The sequence below is a fragment of the Chroicocephalus ridibundus genome, chromosome 5 (assembly GCF_963924245.1).
Source record: "Chroicocephalus ridibundus chromosome 5, bChrRid1.1, whole genome shotgun sequence".
In the NCBI taxonomy this organism is placed as follows: Eukaryota; Metazoa; Chordata; class Aves; order Charadriiformes; family Laridae; genus Chroicocephalus; species Chroicocephalus ridibundus.
This window is the reverse complement of record NC_086288.1, coordinates 6,435,695-6,463,494: the sequence shown is the minus strand read 5'-3', so window position 1 is coordinate 6,463,494 and position 27,800 is coordinate 6,435,695. Positions and strand designations below refer to the sequence as shown.

At 46.3% G+C, this 27,800-nt stretch overlaps 1 protein-coding gene across 5 annotated transcripts in view; it reads left to right on the top strand.

Moving 5' to 3' along the window:
- The window catches only part of FRAS1 (Fraser extracellular matrix complex subunit 1), a 167,370-nt gene that overhangs the window by 94,739 nt on the left and 44,831 nt on the right, over nucleotides 1-27,800 (top strand). For all 5 annotated transcript variants that reach the window (XR_010071148.1, XM_063335505.1, XM_063335506.1 and 2 more), the window contains 11 exons: nucleotides 2,882-3,034; nucleotides 5,808-5,954; nucleotides 9,465-9,611; nucleotides 11,100-11,240; nucleotides 11,458-11,598; nucleotides 12,223-12,366; nucleotides 12,837-13,107; nucleotides 14,203-14,287; nucleotides 17,369-17,695; nucleotides 22,555-22,708; nucleotides 26,456-26,634. Coding sequence is in view for 4 of the 5 variants with exons in the window: in XM_063335505.1 (XP_063191575.1) it covers nucleotides 2,882-3,034; nucleotides 5,808-5,954; nucleotides 9,465-9,611; nucleotides 11,100-11,240; nucleotides 11,458-11,598; nucleotides 12,223-12,366; nucleotides 12,837-13,107; nucleotides 14,203-14,287; nucleotides 17,369-17,695; nucleotides 22,555-22,708; nucleotides 26,456-26,634 (1,889 nt within the window). In the remaining variant the exon portion in view is untranslated. The remainder of the gene's footprint in view (nucleotides 1-2,881; nucleotides 3,035-5,807; nucleotides 5,955-9,464; nucleotides 9,612-11,099; nucleotides 11,241-11,457; nucleotides 11,599-12,222; nucleotides 12,367-12,836; nucleotides 13,108-14,202; nucleotides 14,288-17,368; nucleotides 17,696-22,554; nucleotides 22,709-26,455; nucleotides 26,635-27,800) is intronic.

The window sequence follows — 27,800 nt, the reverse complement described above, 5'->3', positions numbered from 1 at the left end:
GGGAACGGTACATAATAGATACTTCCCATGTAGGAAGGGCCCTATTTGTTTTGTTTTCTTTGCTTGTTAAGAGAGAGCTAAGGAGGTGTGGGAGCATAGTGACCCTGGAAATGGAAATCTCTGTAATTGTATTATGCTTTACAATGAAAGTTGCTCTATAGGAAGATCAGTGATAGGTAAGGTGGTTGGTTTGGGGTTTTTTTTGTGCATAGAGGTGAATCGACAAGGAGGAAATTTGAGCCAGCTGAAAGGGTAGCAGGAAAAAGCTTTGTTTGGACAGTGGGAGGCAAGTCAGTAGTCTCAAAAAGGTGAGGAGGGAGGCATCGGTGGCACTACGAGCAAGGTGGTGACATGCTGCCCTGGAGAATCCAGTCTGGATACTGGAAGAAGTCAAAGGGAATGAGGTGATGTGTTGTACTGACCTGCAACAAACAGGGCACGTGAAGCCTCCGAAAGCCCAAAGCCCGCGGGCAGTAACTCGGCTGCTGGCTGAGCCGGAGTGAGGATTGACAGGGAGAAGGCAGAAGCAGGGAAACAACTAGGGCCGTGCGGTGTTAGTGAGAAGCATAAAGAAAACACTCCGCCTCCGTTAGTCCTCGTTTCAAAGGGAGCCTGCTGTGAAAAATTTAAATAAGCTTTTCCAAAACAAAGCGCTTCAGTTCTTCCTCTGCTCTCTCACTAGTTCCCCAATGTCCCTCAAATTCACCACGAGCGTCGGTTCTGGGGTTTTAGTTGGTGCTGCGTGCTCTTTGATCTCCAGGCTCGCAGAGGAACAAGAGAGCGATGGGGCTGATTTATCCTGAAACAGTAGCTGAGAAAAAGAACTCTCTGAATACAGAGGAGCAAACATAGAGGCTGTAAAGAGAAAACTACTGCAACAGGGCCTAGTTTTGTAGATACTTAGCTTTTTAAACATTGGTTTGGGAGAGTCTGGTTATTTACAGTAGATACTGGTTATTTGGACACCCTAGGTTTTCTCTGTCTCATTTTTGTGCTCTGTTTATGGCACCTATTGACGATGTACGGTGAGTTTTGTTACTTATTGTATCCAGCCAAAGCTCTCTATTAGAGACCAGCGGCTCTGGCAAGAGATTAAACTGGAGGAGTATTATTTTAACAATACGGGGAGTAGACACGTTGCCAGCTAAACGTGGAAGCATGAGAAACTAATTGGATTTATGTTAATTTTCGTGAATAGAAGCACATAAAACTCTTCACCTCACCTCCAGCCCCGTGCATACAAATTACATACGGTGCTCAGGGCCTTTGGGATGGTATCTTAGTCCTTGCTCTCTGCGGTGAGCTGCGTGTGGTCATTTCTGGCTTCAGGGGAGCTGCAGATAGATGGCAGGTCTGTCCACTCCAAGGTCAGCACAGGTTCGGGGTCTTTGGCTGTGAAGATTGATGGGATGATGCCTTGGGTATTGAGGGGTTCACCTGTGCAGTCAGAAGCTGCAGTACAATAACCCCTGTACGCTGTTTTGAAGTTTGTCATCAAGTTTGGGAGCGTGACCTTATGCGCTGCTTTCCTTTTCTTACGGCTGTCCTGACAGTGAGGGATCGAGAAGCGACAAGGTCCCTACCTTAAGTCTTAAGCATCATGTTTCTTCTCGCGTGCCTTTACCTCCCCTCTGGCTGTTAATTTCCCATCCGCAAGGTTGAGGGCGTGGGGCAGAAACTAGATGGATTCTATACCCTGTAAAGTCAGGAGGTGAAGGCGGCGGCTGCTTTAAGGACTTGAATCCCTGCACGTGGTCAGAGTTGTGCTCATTTTTGAGTGACATCTGTGCTTTTCCACCAGCGTTTGGTAAGAATCATCTCCGTGTAATGTAGAGAAGTCAGGCTGGGTTAGACTGCCGTCGCTATCGCGTTCTTGCAGGTATGGATGCAGAATTCCCCGGGACTCCGATGTGAGCCTGTCTTCAGCTTGTAAAATTAGATTGCCTGACAATCTGTAGTAATGCTGTCACAAGAGACAAAAGGCAGAAAGTTGAACCTTCAGTAGAAATCTGACAAGAGGCCAGGTACTCAAATCAAGCCCCATTATTACATTTCTTTCAAGACAGTCGTCATTTCCTTTATAATTTTCTGAATTACCATAATGAGGATTAATTTGGCTTCCAGGTTGCCTTGCAGTGCACTGTTGCGCATACAAAAGGCTTGTTGTAAAAGCTTTTGAAGCACCTAAGTTCAGGCGGAGGTCAGGAGACAAGAGCTTGTGTGCTGCTGGGGAAAAAAGGGAAAAAGGAAAAGGTTTTGAGGCACTCTCATGCAGCTCTGAATGCCGCTCTTGGCTTGGCTTTGGGGTCTGCAGTGGCCTCTTCAGGGTGTGGATGTCTCGTTTGTGTGGGAAAAATCTGAAAGTAAGAACTACGGCAGAAGGTTGTACAGCTGTACAGGTTGCGCTCTTCGTTTTTCAGCAGCGGGAGCAGAGGGAGGTGAATGCCTTTGTTAAAGACGAACCCATAGGTAGAAGCACCTAAAATCAGAGAAGGGTTTGGGGCAAGCGGAGAGCTTTGAACTGGCTTTGTACAAAGCTTTCCCAGCCTCACTTAAGGATGGGAAAGAGGATGCGGAGGATGTGGTTGCTGAGAAGGAGTGAAAACATTGTGATGCTCAGGAAGAGCACAAGACGGGGAGGAGGGCAAGAGGAAAAGAAATGCTCCTGGAATGCGGTTATTTCTGGTCATCTCTCTTGCAGACACCTGGAAGCGTGGAGCTTAGCACCTGACGCCAGCCCTTGTGCACCAGTTAGCAGAAAGGGGGCTCTGAAAGTTACGTGCCTAATGTCTTCCTTGTGTTCTCAGCAACGTGTTCCCCCGTAGCAGTTCTGTTTTGTCCATCTGTGATCACAGTGTCTGTTACCCCCTGCTTCCTTTAGACTGCCACCCTTTGTGCCGTCAGTGTGTGGCCAACCTGCGGGACACCGGCAGCATCTGTCTGAAGTGCCAGAACACCCGTCACTTGCTGCTGGGGGATCACTGCGTTCCCGACTGTCCGGGGGGACACTACGCGGAGAACGGTGCCTGCAAAAGTGAGTAGTCCCTACAGGTGCCTCAAGGAGCTGCACGGGACCGCCTGGATCCTTGCGCGATGTTCCGTGAAATGGTTCCTTTTTAGCAGAGAAGCTTTGTCCAGCTGGCAGGACGCTGTACTGGGAGCTAGAGGTGTCCTTTCTGGCTAATAACTCTGCCAGCTGAGTTGCTGCCAGCTCTGCCAAGTCTCCTTGCTCCCCGTAACCCGTGTCTGCGGTCAGACTGTGAGTTCTGTGAGGCAGACGGTGCTGTACCATCCTGAGCACACGCTGGGGCTACTGGGACCTAATCCACTGTGACAATACAATTAATAAGTGTAATGAGCACCAGACAGCAGTATGCTTGTGAGGAGGAGGCGAAGGTGAGTTTTTCTCTCCGGTAAATCCCATCTCTCAAAGGTGGTGGCACGGAGAGTAGGACGACAATACACTGTGTTCTGCCTGGGATCGCTCCTAGGAAGAGATGGGCTTCTTAAGCGCAAGAAAGGATAACTTCAAACAGAGTTATCACCAAGTCTCCAATTTGTGTGGTACCAGCACAGTTCTGGGATGCTAACACTTGGAAATACTTTCTGGCTACGTGCTTCGAAGGGCCCTGCAACTTCTGCTCACAGAAGGCAAAACTCGAGCTGGTAGCAACTTCTCAGGAAGTTTGCAACCTGGGATGGGACATCATCCTCGCTAAGGTCTCTCACTGAGACTTGTCTTGCTACAGTAATGGTCCAAAAGGTGATCGTTTGTAGCAGCTTCTAATACAAAGAGCCAGTTTCGTTCAGCCTTTTGGGCTAGCGTGATAGATGGAGCGTTCCAGCTGCCTGGGTGAAGCTGCACCGATAGCACATTTTGTTCTCCAGCCTTCTGTGCCTTCACCTATCCCTGGATCTCCCGCAGTTTTTGCTCTTGACGTGGTTTCATATTCCAGTCATTGTCTGAGCTGCTTTATATTTCTTGGTCTCGTAGAAGGAAATAGCTTGCTTTTCTTGTTAAATGGTCAGCAGAGACATGTTAAAGCCCGATGCGTCTTAAACTGAGCAAAGGGTATTGCGGTTTATTTGAAGAGAAAGAAATCAAGACAAGAAATCACGTCTATTGGAATTAAGATGTAGATGCTCCTTTTGCAGGAAGTGGCATTTCCTAATCCAGTCTAATACCGGATGGTTAGTCTTTCAGAGCTTCTCTCAGGCACTCTGTGTTGTGCAGTGGTTTTATTTACCTGTTTTTGACAAATGAAATCTCAGAGATGTATGAAATATGCTCTGTGTCATTTAATTGGAAAGACCCCGGAAAGCGATGTTGCCGTCCTGGAAGCTGAAGCCTAGGGATACCATTTCTTCCCTTTGGTGTAAAGGTTTCATTTAAAAGAAGTTTTGCATTATTCAGACTGTGTCAGAGCTCGTGTTACATTTTGTGCTGGCTTTGAAGATCTCCAGCGCGGCATAATGCAGTCGCTTCTCTGATTTCTTTGCCCACTTTCGCTCATGATTAATTTGGCTGGATAGATGTAATGATGGCATCAATCCTTAGGTAAAGGCCTATCAAGAAATAAAGTGGACTAATAATTTTGTGAGCGTGTACCCCCTTTGGAGAAATTCATAGGATACTTTGGCCTTATCCGCTGTGGTATTTTAAATCTCTTCAATCAGACTAAGAAGCACAAGAATTGGCAGACAAAGGGATGGAAAGGAAACAGGGAAAGAAACCAAGATGGGTAGCATAAAAATGTCTCTTAAAATGCAGGGAAAGAAAAAGATAGTGATGTACTTCCTTACTGGAGGCAGTCAGAGGGATTTGCTGGCTATGAAGGATTGCAGAAAGATCTTGGAAGACTTGAGTGTCTGGGCAGTAGCGCCAGAGGTGTAAGTTTGGGTTAGGCAGGTGTAACGATGCACACAGGGAGACCCGGTTCTAACCTCACACGCAGAATGTCGGCATCCTTGCCGTGATCTCCGGGTAGTGATCCGTCAGCCTGTGAAAATGGCATCCCAGCGTTGAAAGGGAAATGAAATGTTAGGTCCTAAAAGGAAAGAGGAATAGAAGAATTCATGCCGAACGCTGAATGTGGGGGATGAAGGGCTTCTGTGCGGTGAGCAGCTGAGCGGAACACGGTGCTTCAACCTGAAAACCAGGGGACCTTAGGAGGGGGGAAAATACGACAAAAGCCCACGAAGTAATGAGTGAAATGGAGAGGGGGCGCGTAGAGATTGCCTGTTCTCTCCTGTGTTGCTTTTCGCAGTAGGGGGCAGCTGTGCAACTCCTGCCGAAGGGAGGGATGTAAATCTTCAGGGAGGTGTGGAGGTGTCGGAAAAGCACTAGATGGTTCCTAAATAGGCAAAGGGCATCAGGCTCAGGAGGATCTGACCTGCAACTAGTTTGAGAGAAAGCATGAGAGAGAGGTACTGATACGTGCTTGCCCTTTTTTCGCTCTGTTCTGATCGACAGGTCTCGGCCAGATCCTGTGGGGTTGTTCTTAAGGAGAAGGGAAGGTTGAAGAGAAGAGGAATGGGTAAAAAGAGAGAGAAAGGAGAGGAGGGGAGGGAGCTAGTATGCGTAGCACACGGAGCACAAATAAACCCATTTAATCCATCTGTCCCAAGCTGGATTGCCTGTTTCTGTTCCTGAGCGCTGTGCAGCAGTAAGGGCTTCGACTTAGCGGGAGCTTTCGGTACGCAGTGTCACCGTGCTCAGGCTCTGAGAGCGCTTCTGCTGAACCTTGTGAAGCTTCCTCAAAGATCTCCTTTCCCTTGAACAGAAACACTTCTTGCTGTCCTTGCAGGGTGTCACCCCTCGTGTAAGACCTGCAGCGGCGGGGGTCCTTTTTCCTGCTCTTCCTGCGACACCAGCCTGGTTCTCTCCCACACCAGCATGTGTGCGCCAGCCTGTTCCCCGGGATACTACAGGGACGACAGGCAGACCTGCAAACGTGAGTGTCTCTCTCCTTTCCACGGCGTATTCGCCGACATGCCTTTTCTTGTTCCTTCGCTTAGTGTTCCTCTCGCCAGGAAAGGAAAGATTTCAAGTGCCTAAAAATTGGCTGCGAGTTGACAGAGGTGATTAGCTGCCCTAGAAACGGAGCCTACAGCGTGGGTTCCATTTGAACACAGTTGTGGTGTTGGTAGCGACTTCAAAGGCAAGAGGCTTTGGGTCCCGTAGTTAAAAGCTGCAGGAGGGTTTGTGTAGGCTTCCTTGTGAAGTTGTCTAGGCGGTACATAGAGAAGTGGCCAAAAGTCCTGGTGGATTCTGGGCTTTGTGAAAACTTGACAAGTTTAGACCGGTTTTAATCAATTCTTGCTAAGGCAAACCCCCTCCCCGCTGCACAACCTGCCAGCACCTGCCGTGGAAGCTGTTTTAAGACTGCAGCATTTATGCTGAATTTTTCCAAGTGTAAAACCTCGGTAGAAACAAGGTACGGCTTGGGAGGCACAGCCCCCACTGACTTGAGCTGTGATGTTTTTACCTCCTAATGATCTGATGCAATTGATCTGGTGTTAAGTCCAGTAATGTTTTATCCTACTCCTGCTATCCTGTGTGAACCTCTCGGCGCCTCTCTTTTCCTTTACTAGTCTATGTTTGCTCTGGCCCTGACAGCAGTTGGGTTATTCCTCACATAGTTGTGGGGCTTGGTGTTCCCAAATGGAAAATTATATGGCCCAGAGGCATAAAACAAATGTGAAAAAACCCTGCTTGAATTGACCCCCTGTAATACCCGCACCTGAAAATGAGTGAGTGCTTCAGTGGTGTGGTTGCTGTGAACCTGAACGCTCAGATTTCGTAAGTCCTGGTTTAAATTATCCCCGATTTATGATAAAATAACTCTGTTGCACCGCACTAAGGATAGGTATTGTTGTCATCCTGTCTTGACCCAGTTTCTTTACTGATGAGGTCCTGCAGGAGGAAGCTGGTAGCAGCTGTCAGCTTTACCTGCCTTTTGTTGAAATATATGGTTCTCCTGAAACTATTATTTCCATCTTGCAAGCAGAAATGGAGACACCTCGCATAAGTTCAAGGAAATAGGTGGAAGACTTTGTACCGTTCTTCTGCTGACAGAAAAAAAAAAGGCTATTCAATAATAATGAAAAAAAGGAAAGTGATAAAAAAGATGAATAAAAAAAAGGAATCGTGGGATTCTCACTGTCCTGCCTAGTTTCCTACAAGCTCTACGAGATATTCACTGTTCTCTCCCGCAGTATGGATTCTCTTATTGCTAACTACACCAGAATACCTCCCTTCCTAATTAAAATGCCCTTTTCTAATGAAAACTTCCCTGTCAATACCTCCTCCCTCAGGACATCGTGGTAGAAGTGGAACGTTCCTGAGGACTGTCCCCTTCCTGAATTTGGTTTAGTAGCTCAAGTGCAAATAGATTTTTTGCGAGCAAATTGAACTGCTCCAATCTCTTTAGTGCAAATGGCTTTTCAAGAAGCGTGTGTAATCCTTGCGGCAGGAGCCTCACGGCGAAGTGCGTCGGTGCACTGGAATTTTGTCATTCCAAGTGTCACTTGTGCCTCTTCAAGTGAAGCACTGCTGATAAGCCACGTAGGTAGAAACTGTCCCAGGCTGCTGGAAAGCTACCGCTTAGAGGTAGTGAAAATTGTTTAAACGGAGGTCGGCTCTTAGGCTGAGAAAATTTGGTCTCTCTTCAACGTTTATTTTAGTCGCGTTGCACTTTTGAGGAACTCGGGTTTGGAATGAAGTTCAGAGAGATGCTGAGTGCAGGTATGGGCTCTCGGAGATATTTTTAAACTCAAGGACCTACTGGCCGAGGAACAGGGCAACGCTTAACAAGTTCTTCATGGGTTTAAAAATGCAGATAGGGACTCAGGCTAATAAAACAAGCAGACAGGATGGATTTCAAATACAGTTTTTGCTTGCTGTTCTGGCATGCCTTCACGGGTAACCCAGCTTCTATAGATTGAGACCTCGTGTGGAATTTTTAACATACTTGTAAGAGTTGGCTTTTCGTGGCACTTAGAAATAGCACTTTTTCCGTGTAGTATTCTTAAGTGAAGGGAAATCAAACAGGCACCAGAGCACGTAAAAGCAGCTGCCAGGTTCTTTAGATAAACATCTTGTTAGAAATCATTTGTACCTCAATAAAACACAGGCCTTCTGTGACATTTTTTAGATGAGCTAAAACAAGTTCACTGTTTTGAAGAGCGTTGGGTTACCACTTCAGTGAGAGCAACACGGCTATCTTCACATGTACTTTGGTATTTTGAGGTTTTACGGATATAAACCTCTGTCTTGAATTACAAGCAAATTGAAGTGGATTTCCACAGTTGGCATACCACTAAATTAGCATCCCACAATTAGCGTGTCACTGACATGGTACCGCAAGTAATGTCGGTATATAGCACCTGGACTGTAGTTGTGCTAAATCCTAGGAGAGGTTTTGTTTGGTTTTTTCCATTAAAAATGGCCAGCTGTGCTTTGTTCTTTAGTTTAAACACGCAGGGCTGTGTTTTCAGGGCTTTTTCTCATTTATCGCAAGTACAGAATTGAGCTTGGGCAAAGATGCCGACTCCGTATGGATTTAGGGGTAGTTGGCCAGGAGTTTAGGAGTCCCTTTTGCGTACACCATCGTGGTACTTGCTAACAGGGTGGTTACAGTTGTTGGTATAAAGCAAACGTGAACCTCCATGAGTTTCCCGCATGTTTTATTTTATAAAGTTTCTTCTCACCAGAATCAGAGCGAGCTTTTCAGTGCGTAGGCAGAGGGCTAGGAAATATTTTTGGTCTTTCATAGCTATTAAATCTTCTGCTGTGAGTTAACTAAGAGCTCTGACATCAGCGCTGCATGCACGCGGCTGTTAGTACAGCATCCTGAGAAGTTTAGACAGACCCTGGACATCAAAGAGGTGAGTTGAAATATTCTGAACCTCTGGACTTTGATCCTAGATTCAGTAAAGCCCTGAATTCTTTTTTTTCCTGGCATCCTTTCTTTGCTCCAAAACTTCACACTGTGTGCAAATAAAAAGATGGAAACCTGAAGTGAAATTAAACAGGTCTTCGGTCCCACCAAGGTTTGCTAACTGGATTGCAGCGCTCTTCTGTGGTCTCCAGATTTGTGCGTTCACGGGTTAAGTCTGGAATTGTACGAAATGCAGGTTACTTAAAGAAAATAGGAAAAACAGAGGCAGGGAAAGCTCTTACTTGGTGATTTGAATTCAAGGGTCAGTGTTTTACCCTGACCTGTCCAGAGGAGAGTGAGAAGCAGCGTGAGGAGACGTAACATTCTATTCCAAATGGAAGAAGGCTTTTTACATTTTGGAAACGGTGAAATGGAACATAAGCAGCAAAAACTCTGAAGTCTCCGCAGGCGTCTTTCAAAGAGGACAAGAGGAGGGGCAAGCCTACAGGATAATACCGTTTTCACGTGTACCGTTGGCTGGCGCTTCAGTAATTACAGTTATTTTTCTTTGTCTTTCCACAGCTTGCAGCAGCCAGTGCTCGAGCTGTGAATCAGCTGCCGGCTGTACGTCCTGCAGAGACCCAGCGAAGGTCCTCTTGTTCGGAGAATGCCAGTACGAGAGCTGCGCTCAGCAGTATTACCTGGATTTTTCCAGCAAGACTTGCAGAGGTGAAAAATACAGTGCCACTTTAAAGAAAAAAAAAAAATAATAAAAAAATAATTGCTGAGACTGCGGTACGTTGCAGTGTGATCTGTGCAGGTGGCCGGCTTTAAGAAGCGTGTGTGAGACGGGGAGTTGTTTGGCGAGAGATTTCTTGTGAGGCTTTTGCCGTTTTTTCTCTTTTTCGGCACTTCACTGTCACCTATTTCAGCCTTTCAGCGAAACGAGATTGTTGCAAACCTGTGTCTTGTAAATGATTTAGTAAGTGAGCCAGCGAACTTTTCAAGGGTCGGGGCCAGCAATTCGTTTGGTCACGGGTCAGCTGAATAATGAGTGAGCTTACCGGGCTAAATCTGGTTTAGAGTGCTTGTAGGGCCTCGTGTGCTTACCTGCTTCTCTCCGTCTTATTAAATACTGCATCACTGGCTGAGTGCAGAAACAACAGTTTGGAGTGATTTAAAAGACACATGACTTGAAAGATGTCCAGAACTCCCAAGGAGAGTGGAAATAAGTGAGGATAACGTGGCTTTATTGCAGCTAACGCCACTAAGACCAGGATAATAATACAAATGAGTTGTTGTTGAGTGCTCATTTCTAGCTGGCTTGCTCAGTACCCGAACCTGGCTTGGCTGAGTAGCATCCGTCCCTTTAACACTGCGGTTCTTCAGAGAGGTGACATTGGTGTTCAGGGTGTTGGAATGAGGCAGGGCTCTTGTCCTGGCTTTGTCTTGGACCTGCTGCATGGACTGGAGTAGTTCTGCTCACCTCAACGAGTCCTTGTTTCCCCCCTTTTTGCTTTTGCCTGTTCGTCTGTCTCGTCAGCCAAGTGGGTCTGTTATTAGTTGCTGATACGGACCGTCTAAGTGCCACCAGGAAGCGAACAGCAGTGTTGGCAGCCGGAGTAGTCCTTGGGCACGTGTGCATGGTTGGGACTCTGCTGAAGACTTGGAGAGGACATAGAACAAGGACATGTGAAGGCAGATCTGATCCCAGCCGGATCCAGCGTGTTTCTGGCCAGTGGCCTTTCCAGAAGGGCATTTGGACTGTGAGCGACAGCGATTTCAGTTTCTTTTGGTCGGAGTCATTTGAAAGCATGAGGTTGATGAAGCAGGGTGGATAGTTGCTAGTGAGCAACAAACTCAGTGTTGGCAGAAAAAGAGCGTTGCTCCTTATGGGATAAAGTCAGGTAACAAAACTGTGCCAGTGTTAGCGGGCCAGAATGCTGACCAAGAGCCAACCCTGCTCGAATTTGACATAGTAGAACGTGTTAAGTCTGAGAGGGGGAAAAAACCCTGCCAGTATCTTGAATTGTAATACGTCTCTGAGTACAAATCACGCTTTCTTCTTTTTTTAGTCTCTCTTTAACAGTTTTTTACTGTGCTTTTTGCTCCTAGGGCTTATATTCCCATGGCTCGTAGACCCCAAGTGCTAACGTATAGGGTGAGCGCCCCAGAAAGCGCTGCCCTGCATTGACTTTTGAATTGTTTGAATTCCAGAGTGTGACTGGAGCTGTAACGCTTGTAAAGGTCCCCAGAGGACCGACTGCCTGCAGTGCATGGAGGGCTACGTTCTCCACGAAGGGGCTTGTGTGGAGCGGTGCCCTGCAGCTTTCTACAAGGAATCAGACACTTGCCAGAGTGAGTTCTTCTTGAGCGTTACTTCTAATGGCTGCTGCCGGCTTGTTCCCCCGATTTGTGCACGTCTTGCATTCAGAAGGCACGCTTTAGCTTCAGATGTCTCGCTGCCCTCCAGCACACACACGCAGGAGGGCTGCGGTTCCTGCGGGGTGTTACAGCGCGTCTTTCAAGCCGTTCAAAGCGGTGTCGAGCCGATCTCTTTTCATACGACTTTTAGGGTGTGACCAACGCTGCCTTCAGTGTCGCCAACCAGATGAGTGCAGCCTTTGCGAAGCCCCCTTTTTCCTCTTGGACGCTCGTTGTGTTCACAAATGCGGGAAGCGATATTACGCAGACGACGCACAGCGAAAGTGCTCAGGTAAGCAAAGCGAGCGTGATGTGGTAGAGAGGGACCAGGGTTGTAGGCTCTGTTCTCTATACGCTGCTTTTTCTCTCCAAAGCTGAGGTGAAGAGGAAGAGCTTAGATGCTGCTGAGGTGATGCCGTCACCTGAGAATTAGATAACGGGCTGCATCTGCATTTAGATGCGCCTAATTCAGGAGGAATGAGATTCAATGTAGATGGCCGCTAGTGTGTGTGTATGTGTGTACGCACTGGAAATAAAAAGCCAGGTGTCAGAACAACATTTTTAGAGAGGTTTCAGTTGTATTTGTGGGTTAACAAGCTGTGTTGGACCTGAAAGTGTGTTTGGAGTATTTTTTTCAAATAGGTATAACAGTTACTTAAAAACGTGTTCCTTCCATTTGGAAGATCGTCTCAGGTGCTCTGTAGTCAATGGGAAACGGTCGTCAAATGGGGAAGGAACTTCTTAACAGCTCTTTTATCTCAACTCCCTGCCCCTTCTTTTTTCATTATTTTGGCAGGTAGGTAAGACACAGACAGCAGTGGTGTTTCTGTTCTGAGCCCCGGGGGCAGCTCTGCGCACCAGCGGACGCGTTGTTTTTGCAGTGTCTCAATGGGGTTGTGCTTTCCGTCCGATTCAGCTTGTCCTCCTGGCTGCTTGGAGTGTGACGGTGACAGCCTGTGCCACCTCTGTGACAGCACCACCTTTCTGAAGAATAAGATTTGTGTTTCTGCCTGTGGCCAGGGTTTCTATGGCAATACGTGGACGAGAGAGTGTGAAGAAGGTGAGTGTCTCTCATGATAAAGCAACCGAGCCGGCAGACATCCAGCAGATTTTAGGGCCAGAAGTAGTGTTCATTCAGTGGCATTTTTGGAATTCAGTTTTGTGCAGTTCCGTGTTGACTGTTAAAAGTTGGCAGCTATTTTTCTCCAGCTTTTTTTTTTTTGTGTGCATGGATATGGTTTTCTAGTGAAGTTACCTAGTTAGATATAGCGGCGCGTGTGTGTTGGCTTTGAGTTTTGTGATGGGGACCTCGAGATGGGAGTGAGTTGCCCAAGCGTCTCAAAATCACAGTGGGGACTGGGATGGATTGCGGTTCTTCTCAAGCTGGCGGTTGTCCACCTAGGTCAGTAACGAAGAGGGCATTATAAGGGTCCGGTCTGTTATCCAAAAAGGTGGTAGTGACAGGCAAGATGCTAACGCAGCCCATGGCTGTAATTCATTCAGTAATACTTTCCCCTTCTTTCTTTTTAGCCAGCAAGCATCCCCCGAGCTTCCGTGGGAACAGCACCCTCTCAGTAGGAATTGGCGGGGTAAAGCCCCTGGACCTCTCCTTCCTGGGTGTGCGTGATCCGGGTGGCGACAGAGGACAGCTCTTGTTCCATATCGACAGTGCTCCCTCCAACGGCAGGCTAGTGATGGCGGTGAACGGGAAAGAGGTGCCGCTGAGCAAAGGCGACCGCTTCAGCTCCCAGGATGTGAAGGAGAAGAGAGTCCGCTTTGTGCACAGCAAAGAGAAATCCAGGTGACCGTGCTGAAACTTTTTTCAGAGCTCTTGCCTTAAAAAAAATGACATATCTTGAGAACAGGTATTTCCTTGGAAACATTCTTCCAGGGAAGCGCACTTTTCCCTGCTGTTGAATAAATTACCAATGTACTTACACCGCACCGTAGTATAAACGATGGCGCAAAACTTCTCTGTTTATGGTATAAGAGGTCACTGCGATCCAGCTACCAAACCTGTTGTGCTTTGGGGGTGCAGGAGTCTGTCTCATCTTTAGGGTACTCTGCTGTGGGTTTAAAACTGGCGTATTACTCTGGTTCTTACAACAACTCCTTGATACCGTCAGGAAGATGGTCCAACGATGTCACCGCTATGCTCTGCGGCACAATCTGCATTCAGCCATTACTTCTTTGCCTGCAATATGAGCTCTGTTAGTGTCATGGGATAATTAGCGGTGATTAGTAGCTGGCAACGCTCACGCTGCCAGCATGTCACAAGGAAGCAGATTTTTTCCTGCTGCCAGGCAATAAGCCAGTCGTCCTGCCAAATTTCACGCTTGATTGACATCACCGTAAAGCCTTGGGACTAGACTGCTATCAGCGGAATTGTTCTAAGTGTCTGCCTGTATTTATTAGGGTGTTCTTTGATCCGTTGTTCTCGGTAAGACTTGCAGGGTGTCCTTCTGATGCCAAGGGTTAGCTCATCTTCACTAGACTTCAGGCACGTGTTTCTGGGTCATGGTTTTTTTCCTGGTCTGCCTGGTCTGGAGCTTCTGTTCCGAAGCCAGAAAAGTGACGTTTTTCTTTCGCGGCAAATAACTGACATTTAGAATCGGTACTTTATCTTGGAGATGCCGTCCTATGTGCGTATCATTAGTTAAAGGGAAGCGAGGGTATATTATTACATAGTTAAAGGTATTTTGTTACCTGTTGTGACTGTTGTGAATCTTCAGAAAAAAATACTATAAAAACATAATTGAAAAACCTTGAGCTAAAGCTTCTGTCACAAAGCTGGTAATTTACTGAATATATAATATTTCTATCATTATTGAGTCCTGCACGAGTACTTCATTAATTTATATTATCCTGTGTTTTGGCTTGCTTGGGACTTGTTTAGGAAAGGACAGTTTTCCTTGAAGGTCAGCGATCAACAGTTCTTCTCCCATCCTGAGGTGGTCAACATTCAAGCGTTTTCAACACAGGTAATGTAACAAAGCTTGGAAACAAGCGCAAATTCTGTACCATTCGGAGCCGTGGTTTCTTGCAGTGATAACGAAGGAGCTGGGCAGAACTTGAGCTGGAGTTGAGGTCAGGCAAATTAGACTTAATTCTTACATAGTTGAGAGGCAGCCAAGAGTCACATGGAAGAGCTGGACTTGGGGTAAGTGACTGAAGAAGCTGCTGCGTGTAATTGTACTTGTGTGGGGAATTGTAGCTGTGCAATCCTGGAGCCATTATCAGTGAGGGTTAAGGAGCCCCTGCTGTTTAAATTATTCTTTGGATCCGCGGATGGTCTACTTCGGTCTCTTAGTGCAGGGCAATTGAACGATGATTGATCCCTGTGGCAGGGGGGCTTTGACAATCAAGAGCATTTACTTAACTGCTTTCTTCCAGGGCAGTTGGGAATTAAATCAGCGTGAGCTGGTTAAAGTGTGTCTCTTAAACGTCTCACCACTTGTGGCAAGTTGATGGTACCGTCGAGTGTCCGTGTCGCTCGTATTATTGTTATTCAAGGTCTGTAGCATGGTATCGTGGAGGGGCCTCACCCAAGGGATGGCACGGAGGCAGGACGTCTGTGACTCCTTTTCTGAGGGTAGGCTTTCTAAAAAACAAGATATGAGGAGATGTTCAAGATTACCTGCCCTGATGTTCAAGTCTTACCTGCTCTAAGACGACCCTGCTCTGGCAGGGGGGTTGGACTAGATGATCTCCAGAGGTCCCTTCCAACCCTATGATTCTACGATTCCCATTAAAGGAGAGGACACAGCAGCACAGCAAAGAGTTGTTCAAGCCCAGCCTAGCTGCGTGTGCCAAGCGCAGCCTCTCAGCCTGTCGTATCACCACATCCCTCCGCACAGGCTTTGATCCCGCTCAAGCTCCGGTCGTTCCTCCAGGGCAGTGGATGTGCTGGAGCTGCCCAGCCCAGCTTCCCCCTTGCTGCTGGTCCTGCTGGCAACGAGTTGGCCGTGGACTCACTTGAATGGGGTCCAGGTTTCCAAGGAGGCTTTGCAGCTTGCACCGAGCTTTCTCCATAGTCGAACAGTCTAGTTGAATGCTCGATGAGATAGCTTTGCTTGAATGGAAGTTGTGACTACTTGGCATATTCGAGCAGTGTAAAGAGACTTTAAACTGCAAACGAGAGTCTGCTGCTCTTAAGGCCCATTTCCATCCTCAGAGGAGCATTAAATGGCTTGATGAAACTGTAACTGGAAATCTGGCCATCATCCTTTCCCTTTTAGTGCTGACTCCTTCCTGCCTACGAGCCTGACTCGGCGTCCATCCTCACAATGAGGGATCGAAGAAATGAATTTCTTTTAATCATTGCAGTGGTGGACGGGGCTTGTGTCTGAAGGTGCTGGTGCTATGCGGTGCCTCATGCCGAGTGCAGCCAGCAGCTCAAAAACATGGTGAGCTGCTGACTTTGTCGCCACATACCATGCTGGGGTCCTGCGGGGGGGTCTCCAGTTTAATACATCTAGTGTTCCTTATAGGAAGCAGCTCCTCCTGAGATGGGTGATTTCTGTGCTTCTCTGACAATCTCGAGACTTTGCGCTGCTCGGCTTTTTTCCAGTTTGGGGTCCTAGAGGTGTGGTAGCTTCAGGGTTAGGAATTATAATTTCTTTTAATTGCACTTTGTTGCTTCTAATCATTGTATTCCGTATTAGTCGTTCCGTAACTTCTGGAAATTACAAGTGTTGTAGTTTGTCCTTTCGTGTAAGAAAAACTGCGGATGTTGATCCTGTTGCGTGTCTCTTGATTCTGGCTGGCGCTGAAAGCTTTGCTTGGTCGAATCTCTTGTTTACCCTAGTAGGACATTCACCTAAGGAAGAGCTGCAGTCACTGCCCCAGAATACGTCAGTGAGGTTTAATAATAGGAGTTTTGCCTGCCGATCCTTAATAACCCTGACGAGTTGTCCGCAGGTGAGACGGCAGCGGTTCGCGTTCTACTGAACATTCCCGGGGCTTTGCCTTTGTCTCTGTGGGATCTCCCCCCTCCCGAGGCAAGGTATTACTGATGGCAAATGATGTTTTATCGGGATCAATAGACACTGCAGATTTAAACTTTTTTGACGGCGAAGAACTAGGGAACTAATTTAAACCAGCGGAAACGTGGACTCCAGCTGGTCTTCATTCTAGGAGGAGCAGGGCTGTGTGGAGTCTTTGAAAATAAGTATTTGAAGATAAAGAAATAATGATGCTGATGACATCCAGTTTTCCTGTCTTCAAGGTGGACTTCATCAGTGCGGGACAAGCAAAAGCACATCCTTCAGTGTCACTTGATTCACTCGTTTCTACTTAGAAGTGTTAATTCAAGCTTCTGCCTCTCAGCTTGGCTCACTGCTCTTAGTGTAACCTGTGCAGGTTGTTCTCCCTCTCCTTTCGTTCTTCCTTGCTTCCTTTTTTCCCCTCTCTGCCACTCATTTGAAACAGGTGACCTGGGCGTGCTGGTTGTCTGGGGTCTTATTCTCAAGCGTCAGTGCTCTGAAAGACGTCTGTCTGAGTTATCGAAGCTGTAGGTTATACGCAGCGAGAATATGGTGTGTCTCCATCCCCGACCCACCCTGAACTGATTATTCAGATGTCAATCTTCAGCGTCTGAGGTGCCTGCATTCCCGTTGGGCCTGCAGACATGCATGGAACACGTAGACCTCCCAAAATAGTTGGGGTCCGCGTTTCCGTTTGAGTTTCCGTGGACGGTAATAAGGCAAAGCTGTGTCCCTTGTCTCGTATCCATGCAGACGGCAAAGGGAATACAGGCTCTAGCTGATGACTAAATTGCTTTCTATATAAATGTCTATATAAATGTTTTTTCCCTTCCTAAGCTAGCTGTGGTATGAGAATCTTATTTTAATGTAACTAAGTCAGTCTAAATTGCTAGCTATTCTTCGATCTGCCCGCTGGGGGAGAAAGTGTGGAGAGTGATTCTCTGCTGCTTAGAAATAGGAGGTTTCCAGGGATGAAGTGAGCTAATTTCCGTAACCCCACATTTTGTATTCCAGACTATGATCATGATCAAATCGCTACGGTTTAGCAAACGCCTAAGAGCTGCTTTTGTGTTTCAGGCCCCCTATGTGTTCAGAAATGAGGCCCTCCTCGTCCGCAGAGGGAAAATTGGAACGCTAACAGAACTGTTGCTTGGTGTGAGAGACAGTGACAATCCTCAGGACGTTGTGCTGATGGTTTTAGAGCCTCCACGTCACGGGCGTCTGATCAAAGCTCCTGGAGACTCGGCTTCTGCGGTCCGCGTATTCCACCTGGATGACCTTGCCAGCGGACTGCTGCGTTACGCTCACGATGGCTCCGACACTTGGGATGACACCGTTGTGTTGCAAGTGAACGATGGGTACCACTTCCAGAACATCCTGTTCCACGTTAAGATTGCTCCCGAGGTACGTGCTGTGGCATAAACCCTCGGAGACAAACGCGAAGTCTGGAGAAGTATCGCTATGTCCCTGAGGTGTCACTAATCCCACATTACCGACAGGCTGTGGTCACAAGACAGGAGAAAGCGGGGGATCGATTGAGTTTTGGAGGTCACCTCAATTTTTGGTTTGCGACAGGAGTGGTTCAGCTCAAAATGTGCAGCTTCGGACACTTCGAAGTCCGTAGTTGCTTGATAAAAAGATTTTCTGGAGTTGCAGGTGAGAGTTTTGCAAAGAATTAGAGAATTAGAGAACGAGCAGATGGTGGGGACAGGGCTGATGAGAGAGGCAAAGCAGTTAGTGGGCTGATGGGAGCGTGGTGGGAGACACAAAAGGACCACACGCGAACCAAACAGTGTGGCTGACAGGGTGTATCAGTGGTGCGGCGGTGGCGGTGTCTCCTGCTGTTCGCTCAGCGTTGCTCCGCTGAAATCTTTCACTTGATGCATCTTTCTGTTGGATAACTTCCCGAAGGACAGGGCACAGATACCTAGATTCAGAAATTATTAACGTGTATTTTAATTTTTGTTTCTTGCTTTTATTGCAGTTCGTAATTAAATAATGGTCGTTTGTCTCTTCTGTAGTTGGAACATGAAGTGGCGCTTTATATTAAATTTTATGGAGATTACAGCAGGAAAATTAGAATCAGGGGTGCTTTTCCATTTGTTTATGAAACAAACCCCAGCCAAACAAGGCGTGAAGTACGTATGGTATGTGTGGCGGAGCCTTGAAAAAAATTGAGTTTTTAAAAGCTGAAAGTGCTTGCAAGCATTTCGGTTCTGGTATTGTGCTATTGTAAAAAAAAAAAAAAAAAAAAAAAAAACCAGAAGGAAAAAAAGCTGAAAATGTCCTTATCCCTTAGTTAATGTGAAAGGCTAATGAAAAATGGAGCTGTCAGAGAAGTCGTCTGCTGTTTGCAGTCTTTTTATGTACGGATCTGAGAATTACACAATCTTGGAGCGGTTCTGCTCTGGGAAATGGAGTCAGGAGCAGCTGATGTCAGCCCTCTTTTGTCCCCTCCTCTGCTGCATTCGCTGCCTTTCACAGCAAGTTGGGCATGAACATTTTCAGCCAGGTTTACAAGCGCTACGTGCGTCCGTGTAGTTAGCACAAGGAGGGACCGATCCCATTCGGACCCTGCGGGCGCTCCTGAAGCTGCGGCAGTAATTAATGGTAATTAGTGGCATGACTCACCCGTCAGCCTGGGAATGAAAAAGGGGCTGCTTTCAAGGCTGGTGCTGAGTTATTAAACTCCTGGAATAAAAGCAACCCTGCCTGTGGTTTCTTTCCCCAGATCACTGACGTTGCCCTAAGGAGCCTGTATAAGATCGGAAGGACTCTAAAAGCGCTTGGACACCACGCTGTGCTGTTTGTAACGCGTTTTAATTTTTTTTGCTATTGATTAAGCAGGTTCTCGTAAATGCCAGTACGGGTTGATTGCTGAGTAGTTTCTTTTATTGGCCCATTTTGCGCTCCTTTGTCTCTCCTTTTCCTTCCAAGTGCAGCCCTTGGCTGCAGAGAAGAATGAAGGTTGGTGACAGAGGCGAGAGCGGAGCAGCTTTTAGTGTGAGGGTAGAGCTGGCAGATGCCCAGCTCCTGCCTCATCCTAATGATCGTGGGTGTGGAGTAGCCTCGGGAACAGAACTGCGTGCAGGGTTTGGTCCTGAAAAGGTGCTGTTGAGACACACACGCAAAGACACTTGTTTTTTTTTCCCTTGGTGTACACCAAAGATGGCGAAAGAGCCTGGTAGGACCCTGGCTGGGGCTGTGGGAGTTCAAGGTGTGTTTTTATAACCACGTCGCTTACCCGAGTACCCTTGTTATCATGTGCTTCTGGATGGTTTTATATAGTCAGAACTGGTGTGAAAGGCCATTTCTAGGATTCCTGTTCCATGGGCTCAGACAGCGTAATTCTCAGCCGTTAATCCATAGGAGCAGTGCGGTGGAAGTGGGAAAACATAAATGAAGGACAACATAACCTTCCAAGTGTTGTGAATTAGAGGGTTTTATTTCTTCACAACAGGTATGCCTTGTTTTCTGCAAGGTGCTTTTTTAGTCCCTTTGCTTGCTACCAGCCTGCTTTTCCCTGTTTGCCCCCGTCCAAACACTTTGTTTGACCTGCAGCCGTCTGAACCGCTGGCCTCTCTTTTCAGAGCTCTTAATAACGATTTGCACTGCTGTATATTTGTGTTGACGTTCTCGAACAATTACGGCTTCTGTGAAGTTAATTTGAGACCTGCCGGTGCTTCGTTTTTGGCAGAGCACCACCGGTGGTGCTCCAGTGGGGAGTAAGGAACCCATGCCCTAGAAAATGGGATTGCAGGCTATGGACTGTAAGTCAGAGGAGCTCAGACCTACCCACATGTCACCTGCCCATCCCTGACGGGATATGGAAGCCTTTCTTTTCCGAGAGAGTGGGGGGAATGCAGGAAAAAGGCAAAAGATGTTTGTTCTAGGAGTGTGTTGGACCTCTAGAGGAGATCCAGCCAAGGGAGGTCTCCAAGATATTTGCAAGGCACTGCGTCTTGGGCCCTCCCTGGGGGAAGGTAGGTGAAGAATGGACCAGGGAGCGTGTTGCCCTCCCTGGGCTCTCCAAAAACACTTTTCCCATGCTGCGAATGCCTTCCCACAGTTTGCTAACGGTGTGCTCAGCTATCAGTAAAAAAAAATAGATAATAAAAAATCTACTGCGATTCTAGCTGTTTTGCAGAGCCCAGGGTGAGCGCTCAGATCAGACAATAGCCTGTCGCTAAATATATTTTTTAAAAAGATGACCAAGCAAAAAGAGCTGTCTCCTGACTGTGTTCTTATTAACAAGCAGGATCGCAGCATCAAAACCAGGTGGAAATGCTATTACAAAATGTGTGACTGGTTTAACGTGGCCAGTGGAGGAATATTCAGTCCTTTAGTTAGCAAAAAGCCAGAGGGTTCGATGTTTATAGCAAACCCACAGCCTTGTGTTTAATTAACGATCGCTTTGAAATATTTTATTTTCAGACAGTGCGTTTTGCCTGTTACTGTTTGCGGTGTGGCTAGTCCCGCTTTTCTCTCCTTACACAATAAATCCAGGGACCTTTCTGACCTTTTTAGTGTGTTTCCTGGTCCAGAGTTACGCTTCTGTGTGTGATGTGATGGAATCGATAAGGTCAGGGGAAAGTTATCATATATATTGGCAGGGTTCTCTTGGCTGGCACAGCGCCTGGTTTTCTTCTCCGCTGTTCGTCAAAAAAATAAAGCAACCATTGTGCTGGGAAACTCTTGACCTGACGCGGTCGAAGATCACGCGGCATTTTAGAAATGAACACGGTGCGAAATAAGTACAGTACGAAATGAATCTGTGAAAGTAGCTCAGCAGACGTGTCAAAATGGAGATGAGAAATCACCCTTTAATGTGATTCTTTCTCACAAACATCTTTTTAGCTCTCTCTACTGTCTCCGTTGCAGATTCAGAAGAACATGAGTCATTTATCAGTTTTGGGGCGACACACGGTTATGTGGAGTAGCAAATGAGGAGGAAGATGCCACGTAGGTGGAACAGTCAGGATTTTGACTGATTATGCAGTTTGCCACAGCCAGTTTCAAGGCGAAACTGCAGAAATCAAGAAGAAAAGTCACATTTACAGGAAGTGGGCTTATAAGAAAAAAACGTGTCACAGAAGAGGTCACCGGGGGTTTTGGTGGCCTGTCCAACAGAGCACGAACTAACAAAGTAATTTAGAGCCCAAAAAGGGCTAATATAATCCTTGAATGCCAGAGTAGCATTACCGAAGTAAGTGAAAATAGTAGTGAAACCATGCCTGCATCCAGTCCTGACATCCACATTTCAGGAAGCGTGAATGAATATCGGATAAATAGTCATTTGAAGAAAAGGCGCAGGAGTAATTCGAAGGTTAGAAATCCCACCAAAGTAGCAAAAAGCTTTGATGGACGCTCAGGCAGACTTCAGTTTTAGAAACGTGGTGTAGAGATGACTTGACCATGGGTGTGAGTCCCCACATGGAGAGAAGATATTTGATCTAAAAGTCTTCCTACAAATATGTTCTAGCTTAGCAAAAAACGTGATGTGGGTTTGGTGCAGTAGCTACTAAGTGAACTTTGTGTATCTGATTTCTGAATGTTAAACTGCTTCTGTTCAAGCAAAGGATGGAAAACCATCATAGTTCATGTTTCTGCCAAAAATTCATCATTAGCGTTTGCATACCCTGAAGTTCCTTTTTCCCCTGTGATGTAGAAAAGCATGAGGTTGGTCTTGAACCTGGGTTTGCTCCTGAAGAGCCATTATAGATGTGTGTAAAGATAGTGAAGGTGCCATAAGGAGATAATTTCGAATGGGTAAGAAGCTGTTGTTCTCCAAATACCTTTGAAAGGTGTGTATTTTTAGGAATAAAATGAAGAGATGTGGTAGAAAATGTGGATCAAATCAAACTAGTGTAGGAGACTGGATAGTTTTTTTCGGATGTTGTTTCCACTGTGCCGTGGAGATCAATTCTGTCAAGGTATGTCGAAAGTCAAGTGCAGAGAGAATGAGGATGGTGGTAAAAGACAAAATTACAGAGGGACAAGGAGGTCAAGAAGGTTTTGGGTCAGCAATAGGAATTAGAAACATTGGAGGACAAGGTCAGTTCTACAGGTTGAGAACTGGGTCCGAGGGACATAGGTGAAGGATGCAAAACCATTTCTTGAAGCAGACAACCAGAGTTGAACGCATGAGAAATTCCAAAATACTCTGCTTGATCCTTTTCACTTGAAAAATCTGTTTGCATCAGTGTGGCCTCGCTGACGTTGAGTTAATTTTTTAACTTTTTCTGCTGTCCCCCTGCATGCAGAAGGACAGAAGCCCTCAGCTGGTGACAAATTCCCTGGTCTGGGTGCCCCAGGGAGGCATGCTACAGATCTCCAGGACAATTCTGCACGCCGAGCTACCCGGTGCCCGTGACTCCGAGATAACCTACACCATCATCAAGGACCAGCCAAGACACGGTAAGTATCTTCAGAGTTCTGTTGTCGAAAAACAGCTGTGGGGCGTTGCTTTTCACCCCACACGTCCCAAGGTGTCCATCTGCTAAATAAAAGTGCAAGGTTCTGGTTACTTCTGGGAAAAAGACCTATGGGAATATGGTTCTTCCATGGTATTTTGCCCACAACAAATAGCATTTGAGGGAATATTTCCTTATAATACTATGCTGATAAGTGCTGCTGACCTCATCCTTTTCCAATTCAAATGAGCATGCAAAATAATGAAGCACTCTCATCCTGCCTGGTGATCTGAACTTCTGCAGCTGCGCTTCCCTGGTTAAATTCTGGTGGATTTACAGCCTTGGGAGGGCAGATTCTTACTCACTGCCAAAAGATAATATGCTGTGATGAATGTGTAGTTTAAGAGCAGCGTAGAGTAGTATCTACCTCTGGAAAATGCTGAGCAAATGTTTACCGTGAAGAATTGGAGAACTCCCTAAATTCCACGACATTTGATTTAATTTCTACTAATGGAAGGGGTTATTGGCTCAAGCAGAAATTGGTGACATTCGCACCCGTATATAATCCTTGTCTTCAAATTCCTTTTGAGACGCTCTGATCTCATCTCTCAGAGTAAGGGCTTTCACGAGCAGCCCCACGCGTAGGACTGCAGCTTATAGAACATCTTCTGAACCCGAGGCAAGGAGGAGCATGGAAGGTGCTGGGATTTGCAGCTGAGATACAAACGGAGAGAAACTGGATGCAAAAGAGAGGACGCCATCTGTAGAGGGAAAGGAAATACGGACAGAAAAGAAAAATGCTATTTTCCCGCTCAGCATCACCGTTTTCTTCACTAGAACCGTGTCTTTAAATAATACATTTTTGCACTTCCATGAAATGATATCATTGATTTTAATTGTCTGAGCCCGATAAAATTCGAGGATCCCTTTAGCAACATCAGTGCTGGTTTTTTGCCTTTTGCTGTAAGGATGGGCTGGTTTCCATAACAGCTGCCAGTACCTGATGGAAACAGAGATTATGTTATTTTTGCAATTTAGAAGAGAAGTAATTAATTTGTATTCCCCCTTTAGTCTACTGCAAATGAAGGAGTGTCTTCTCGTATTTAATAAGCATTTACATGAAAACAAGAATTTTTCCCTGAGGAGCTTGTCTCCTGCTGCCTAACCCTAACCAAAATTTATAATCCTGTATTTGTATCACCGTAATTATCTCTACTGTAATTAATTGCAGCAACACAAATGGGTTTGTAGCTGCAGGTGAGGAATAAGCAGTAGAAATCAATGAACTTCAACATTTTATCTAGAATACTATTTCACCGAAAGGGAGGGAAAAAATAAGACAGAGAAATGCAGGAAATGTGTCCTTAATGAGGGAGGGCTTATCTGCCTATCTTAGTATTTGAGTAATGGAAAAGATATTCATACCTGTAGAAAATACATAATTTGATTTTTAGATAGGAAAGGAAACCACTTTACAATTATCTACTACACATAGCACAAGCGCACGGACCAAGAAGGCTTCTCACCCTTTTATTTGGAGACTCTGAAACCAAAGCAAAAGGCTGTAATTAGGGAAGGAGGATCCCTGTCCGGATCCCCTCCTGCTGCAGGGCTTGATTTGGTTCTGTGCGATGGGGCACCGGCGAGAGGTCGATCTTTCTAAGGATCTCTTTATGCCGGACCTCTTGTTTTATCTCTAGAAATAGAAGCAGTGTCTGACCTGGCTCTCCTCCCAGCATGCAGGATGCCTCAACACAGCTCTGTTACCTGCCAAAAATACGCGCTTCTGTAGGAGTAGGTATCGTTATGCCCTAAGCTGCTCCATGTGATGTACCTTCTTAGAGGATGAGCTCTCTGATGCCAGTGAAAAGTGATGCAAGTGTCCACTCTTCTTAAAACGCGTGAGACCGCAGCGCCTGAATCCTCAAGACAGCTCTGGAAATTGCAGCTTTATAGTCTCCATATGTTTTAATAAATTGCCTGAGTGTGCCCAAGTTGTACATTCGTGTGTGTAACCAACGAACAGGTGCTTTTCTATTTAAAAAAAATGTGTTTGAAATGAAATGGTAGTCGTAAACCACATAAGGAAACACCACAGAGTTCTCCAATCTGATCGCATTAAATATTAACTTATAGGAAGGCACGCAGGCATGCGTCTTGCTTAGAACAGCTGTATGTTCTAATTGTTTCTTCTCTTTGGGAGGGATAAACAACTTGCGGGCCCTGACTCCTTTGGGTATGTGATTAGCATCTTTAGAAATCCCACGGAAGATGAAGGTGGTGAGCTCCCATGGGCAAAAGCCTGAGATGGGGAGTGTAATTAGGGCCGTGATAAGGGAATGTTAGCATAGAGTTTGACGATAAAAGGGAAGTCTGATATTTCAGCCTGATGAATTCTTATTTCTCCAACAGTTTGAGGGTGGTTTTGGGGAAATGAAGTGGGAGAGCGTAGGATGGGTGTTTTGCATAACAGAATGATTAATGCTGTAAGGAGAGTTGAAGTGATTTATCATATATGTGGCTTCTGAATTGGTAGCCATGAGGGATACTTTCAAAGACTAATAGAAAAGCACAATATACAACTCTCAAGTTATTTAAAGAGCAGCCAAATTATATATACTCAAGAATAGTAAAGACAGGGGAAACATATAATTTTTTCACAGACTACGTTAACTCCAAACCAAGTAGATTACATTGTAAAATAGAAGAATATGCCATTTGTTTCAATACCATAGCTCTTTGTCAGGTTTTAATTTCCTTTATGTGGGTGCTTGGGAAAAACGGTCACGCCAATGAAATTGCTGACCAAAGCTTTGGTACCCTTCTCTTGGCTCTTTGAGTAATTTTATTAGAATGATGTTTTTGGATTAAAGTGCGTTGAACAGGAGTAGCGACATCAAAATGCAGCCCTTGCAGGCGTCTGTGAGGAAAGCTGATGACCAGGGGGTCGTGCCCCCGTCCTGCTCTTCTCTCTCTTCTCTGCAGTGAAGCCAGTGATGTTGCGGTCCAGCTGAGAATCTGTTTCTGATACAAAAATCAGAAATAAGCTGGACGTTGGAGATAGAAACGCTACATACTCTTTGGAGGAGAAGCGACAAACCAGGACGTACACACTTTCTGTACAGCCTGTGACACAGGGCTCCGTCGCTATCTCTGGTGAAGAGCTCTTGTTCAGCTGAAGACTTCTGTTCAGAGAAGTCGGTTGAGTATACTTTTTGGCATAATAAGTACCCAAAAGAGCTGACCTTGAAAAAAATTAGTATGCTGTATTCTGATGTTCATGTTGCGCCCTTGAGGGGAAGATGGAGAGTCTCCTGCAATGCTTTTTAACCCCTTCTGGGTCTCACTTCTCTCTTGGCCCTGCGCAGGCACTCTAGAATGTCCTTTGCGTCTTTTTTTCTGCTCAGTTTATGAAACAGGCACGTTTCAAGGTTGAAACGGGCTGGTCAGCGGGCAGAACGACATTTTGGGAGCTTAAAGTTGCAGATGCTGTTTTTTGCTTGACCGTGTATTTCTTCTGTCTCGCGCTGCCAAGAGACGAGATAAAATTTCCCTGCGTCAGTGGGATGTTGCAAGGTCCATTAGTGGTTTTTAGGAGCTCTTCTGCTATTTTTGTTAGTCACACTAGATGGAAAAAACCTAAGCCTGGATGGACATTTGTTTTGGATGCTCATCGGTTGGTGAAAGGGCGTCTGTTCCTCCTTGTTTTCTCACAAGCTGTGCCCTGGTTGTTCGTCTTTGCTTTCCCCAGGTGAAGTGGTGCTTCTGGTCCCAATGCCGGCAGATGGCCCAGCAGACTCGTGGCAGCTTTTGCCTGATGGAAGAGCAGCCTCGCCTACAACCTCTTTTACCCAGCAGGACATCAACGAAGGCATTGTGTGGTACAGGCACTCCGGATCTGAAGTAGAGAGTGACTCCTTCCAGTTCCAGGTACGTTCACGGGGAGGGTCACACAGCAGTTCTGCTGGCATTTTTCTCTGAGATTACTCAGTCTGCCATTGCCTGTATCTTATACCCCAAAGTTTTAATAGATACACATACGTGAATACAGGCATGCACACAGAAGTATGTTTGCAAATACGTATTTGTATTTACATACAGACTTATGTGTATATCGGTGCACGTTGCATGCCTGTAGATGAATATGAACATGCTTATGCGTCAGGGTGGATGCAGCCCACCGTTGTATTCGTGGGAGAGTCTTCCTCATGCGCAAGAGAGCTTTTGCTGCGTGTGGATCCCCAGGTTTTAATCTGTGGCAGTGGAGCCAGCCAGCCACATGCAGAGTTGAGCCGCATGCGATGGCATTAACCTTCTGGGTGTCAAATCACAGGCCGTCTTGCAAATCTGGAGAAAATGGTCTTTCAAGTAGCATCTAACATTTAAGCTATTAAACTAATAGCTGGCCTGATTTTTTGTGGAATAATTCCATCTCAGGGAGGAAAGGGTTTTGTAGAAAAGCTCGCTGAGATCGAGTCCGCAGAGCGAATGGGCAAAACAGATCTGCACTTACAACTTCCACAGGATGAAACTAGCAGGTTTGTAACATCCCATCAGCGTGACGCAGTGTGTCCGGGGACTCCTTTCGCCCACCCTTCTGCGGGATGAGGCTGGTCCCTGTGGACAAGCGAAAAGTGGGGAGGTGGGTCCAGATAGCTGGGGTTTGTCTGTCCTAGAGGTCCTCCAGCTGGATCTGCATGAGGAGACCCATACCTTCATCCTCTGGCCTGCTCTCCTAAGCCATTCCTGCCACCCAGACCTCCGTGAAAGGACTTCCCTGTGCAAGGTGTGATGCTGCAGCCCGTATCCTGGCCTTTTTAATGCCCCCTTTGCAGTTCGGAGAGGGAGGTTTCACCCCTTGGTGCCGCACGGCGAATACATTGCCCGCTCGTAAAACCTGTAATATTTACTCCCAATTGCACAGTGTGCGGAGTGCCTTTTTTAAAAATTCTTTGGCGAGCCCCAAAACCAAGCGACCCTCCTTCGTTCTGCAGTCCCTAAGCTAATAATTTCATTGTTCTGTGGCGTACTTCTTCTTGCGAACAGGCAAGAAGGCACAAATACTCCCCAGCAGATGTAATACTAAAATGAATCCC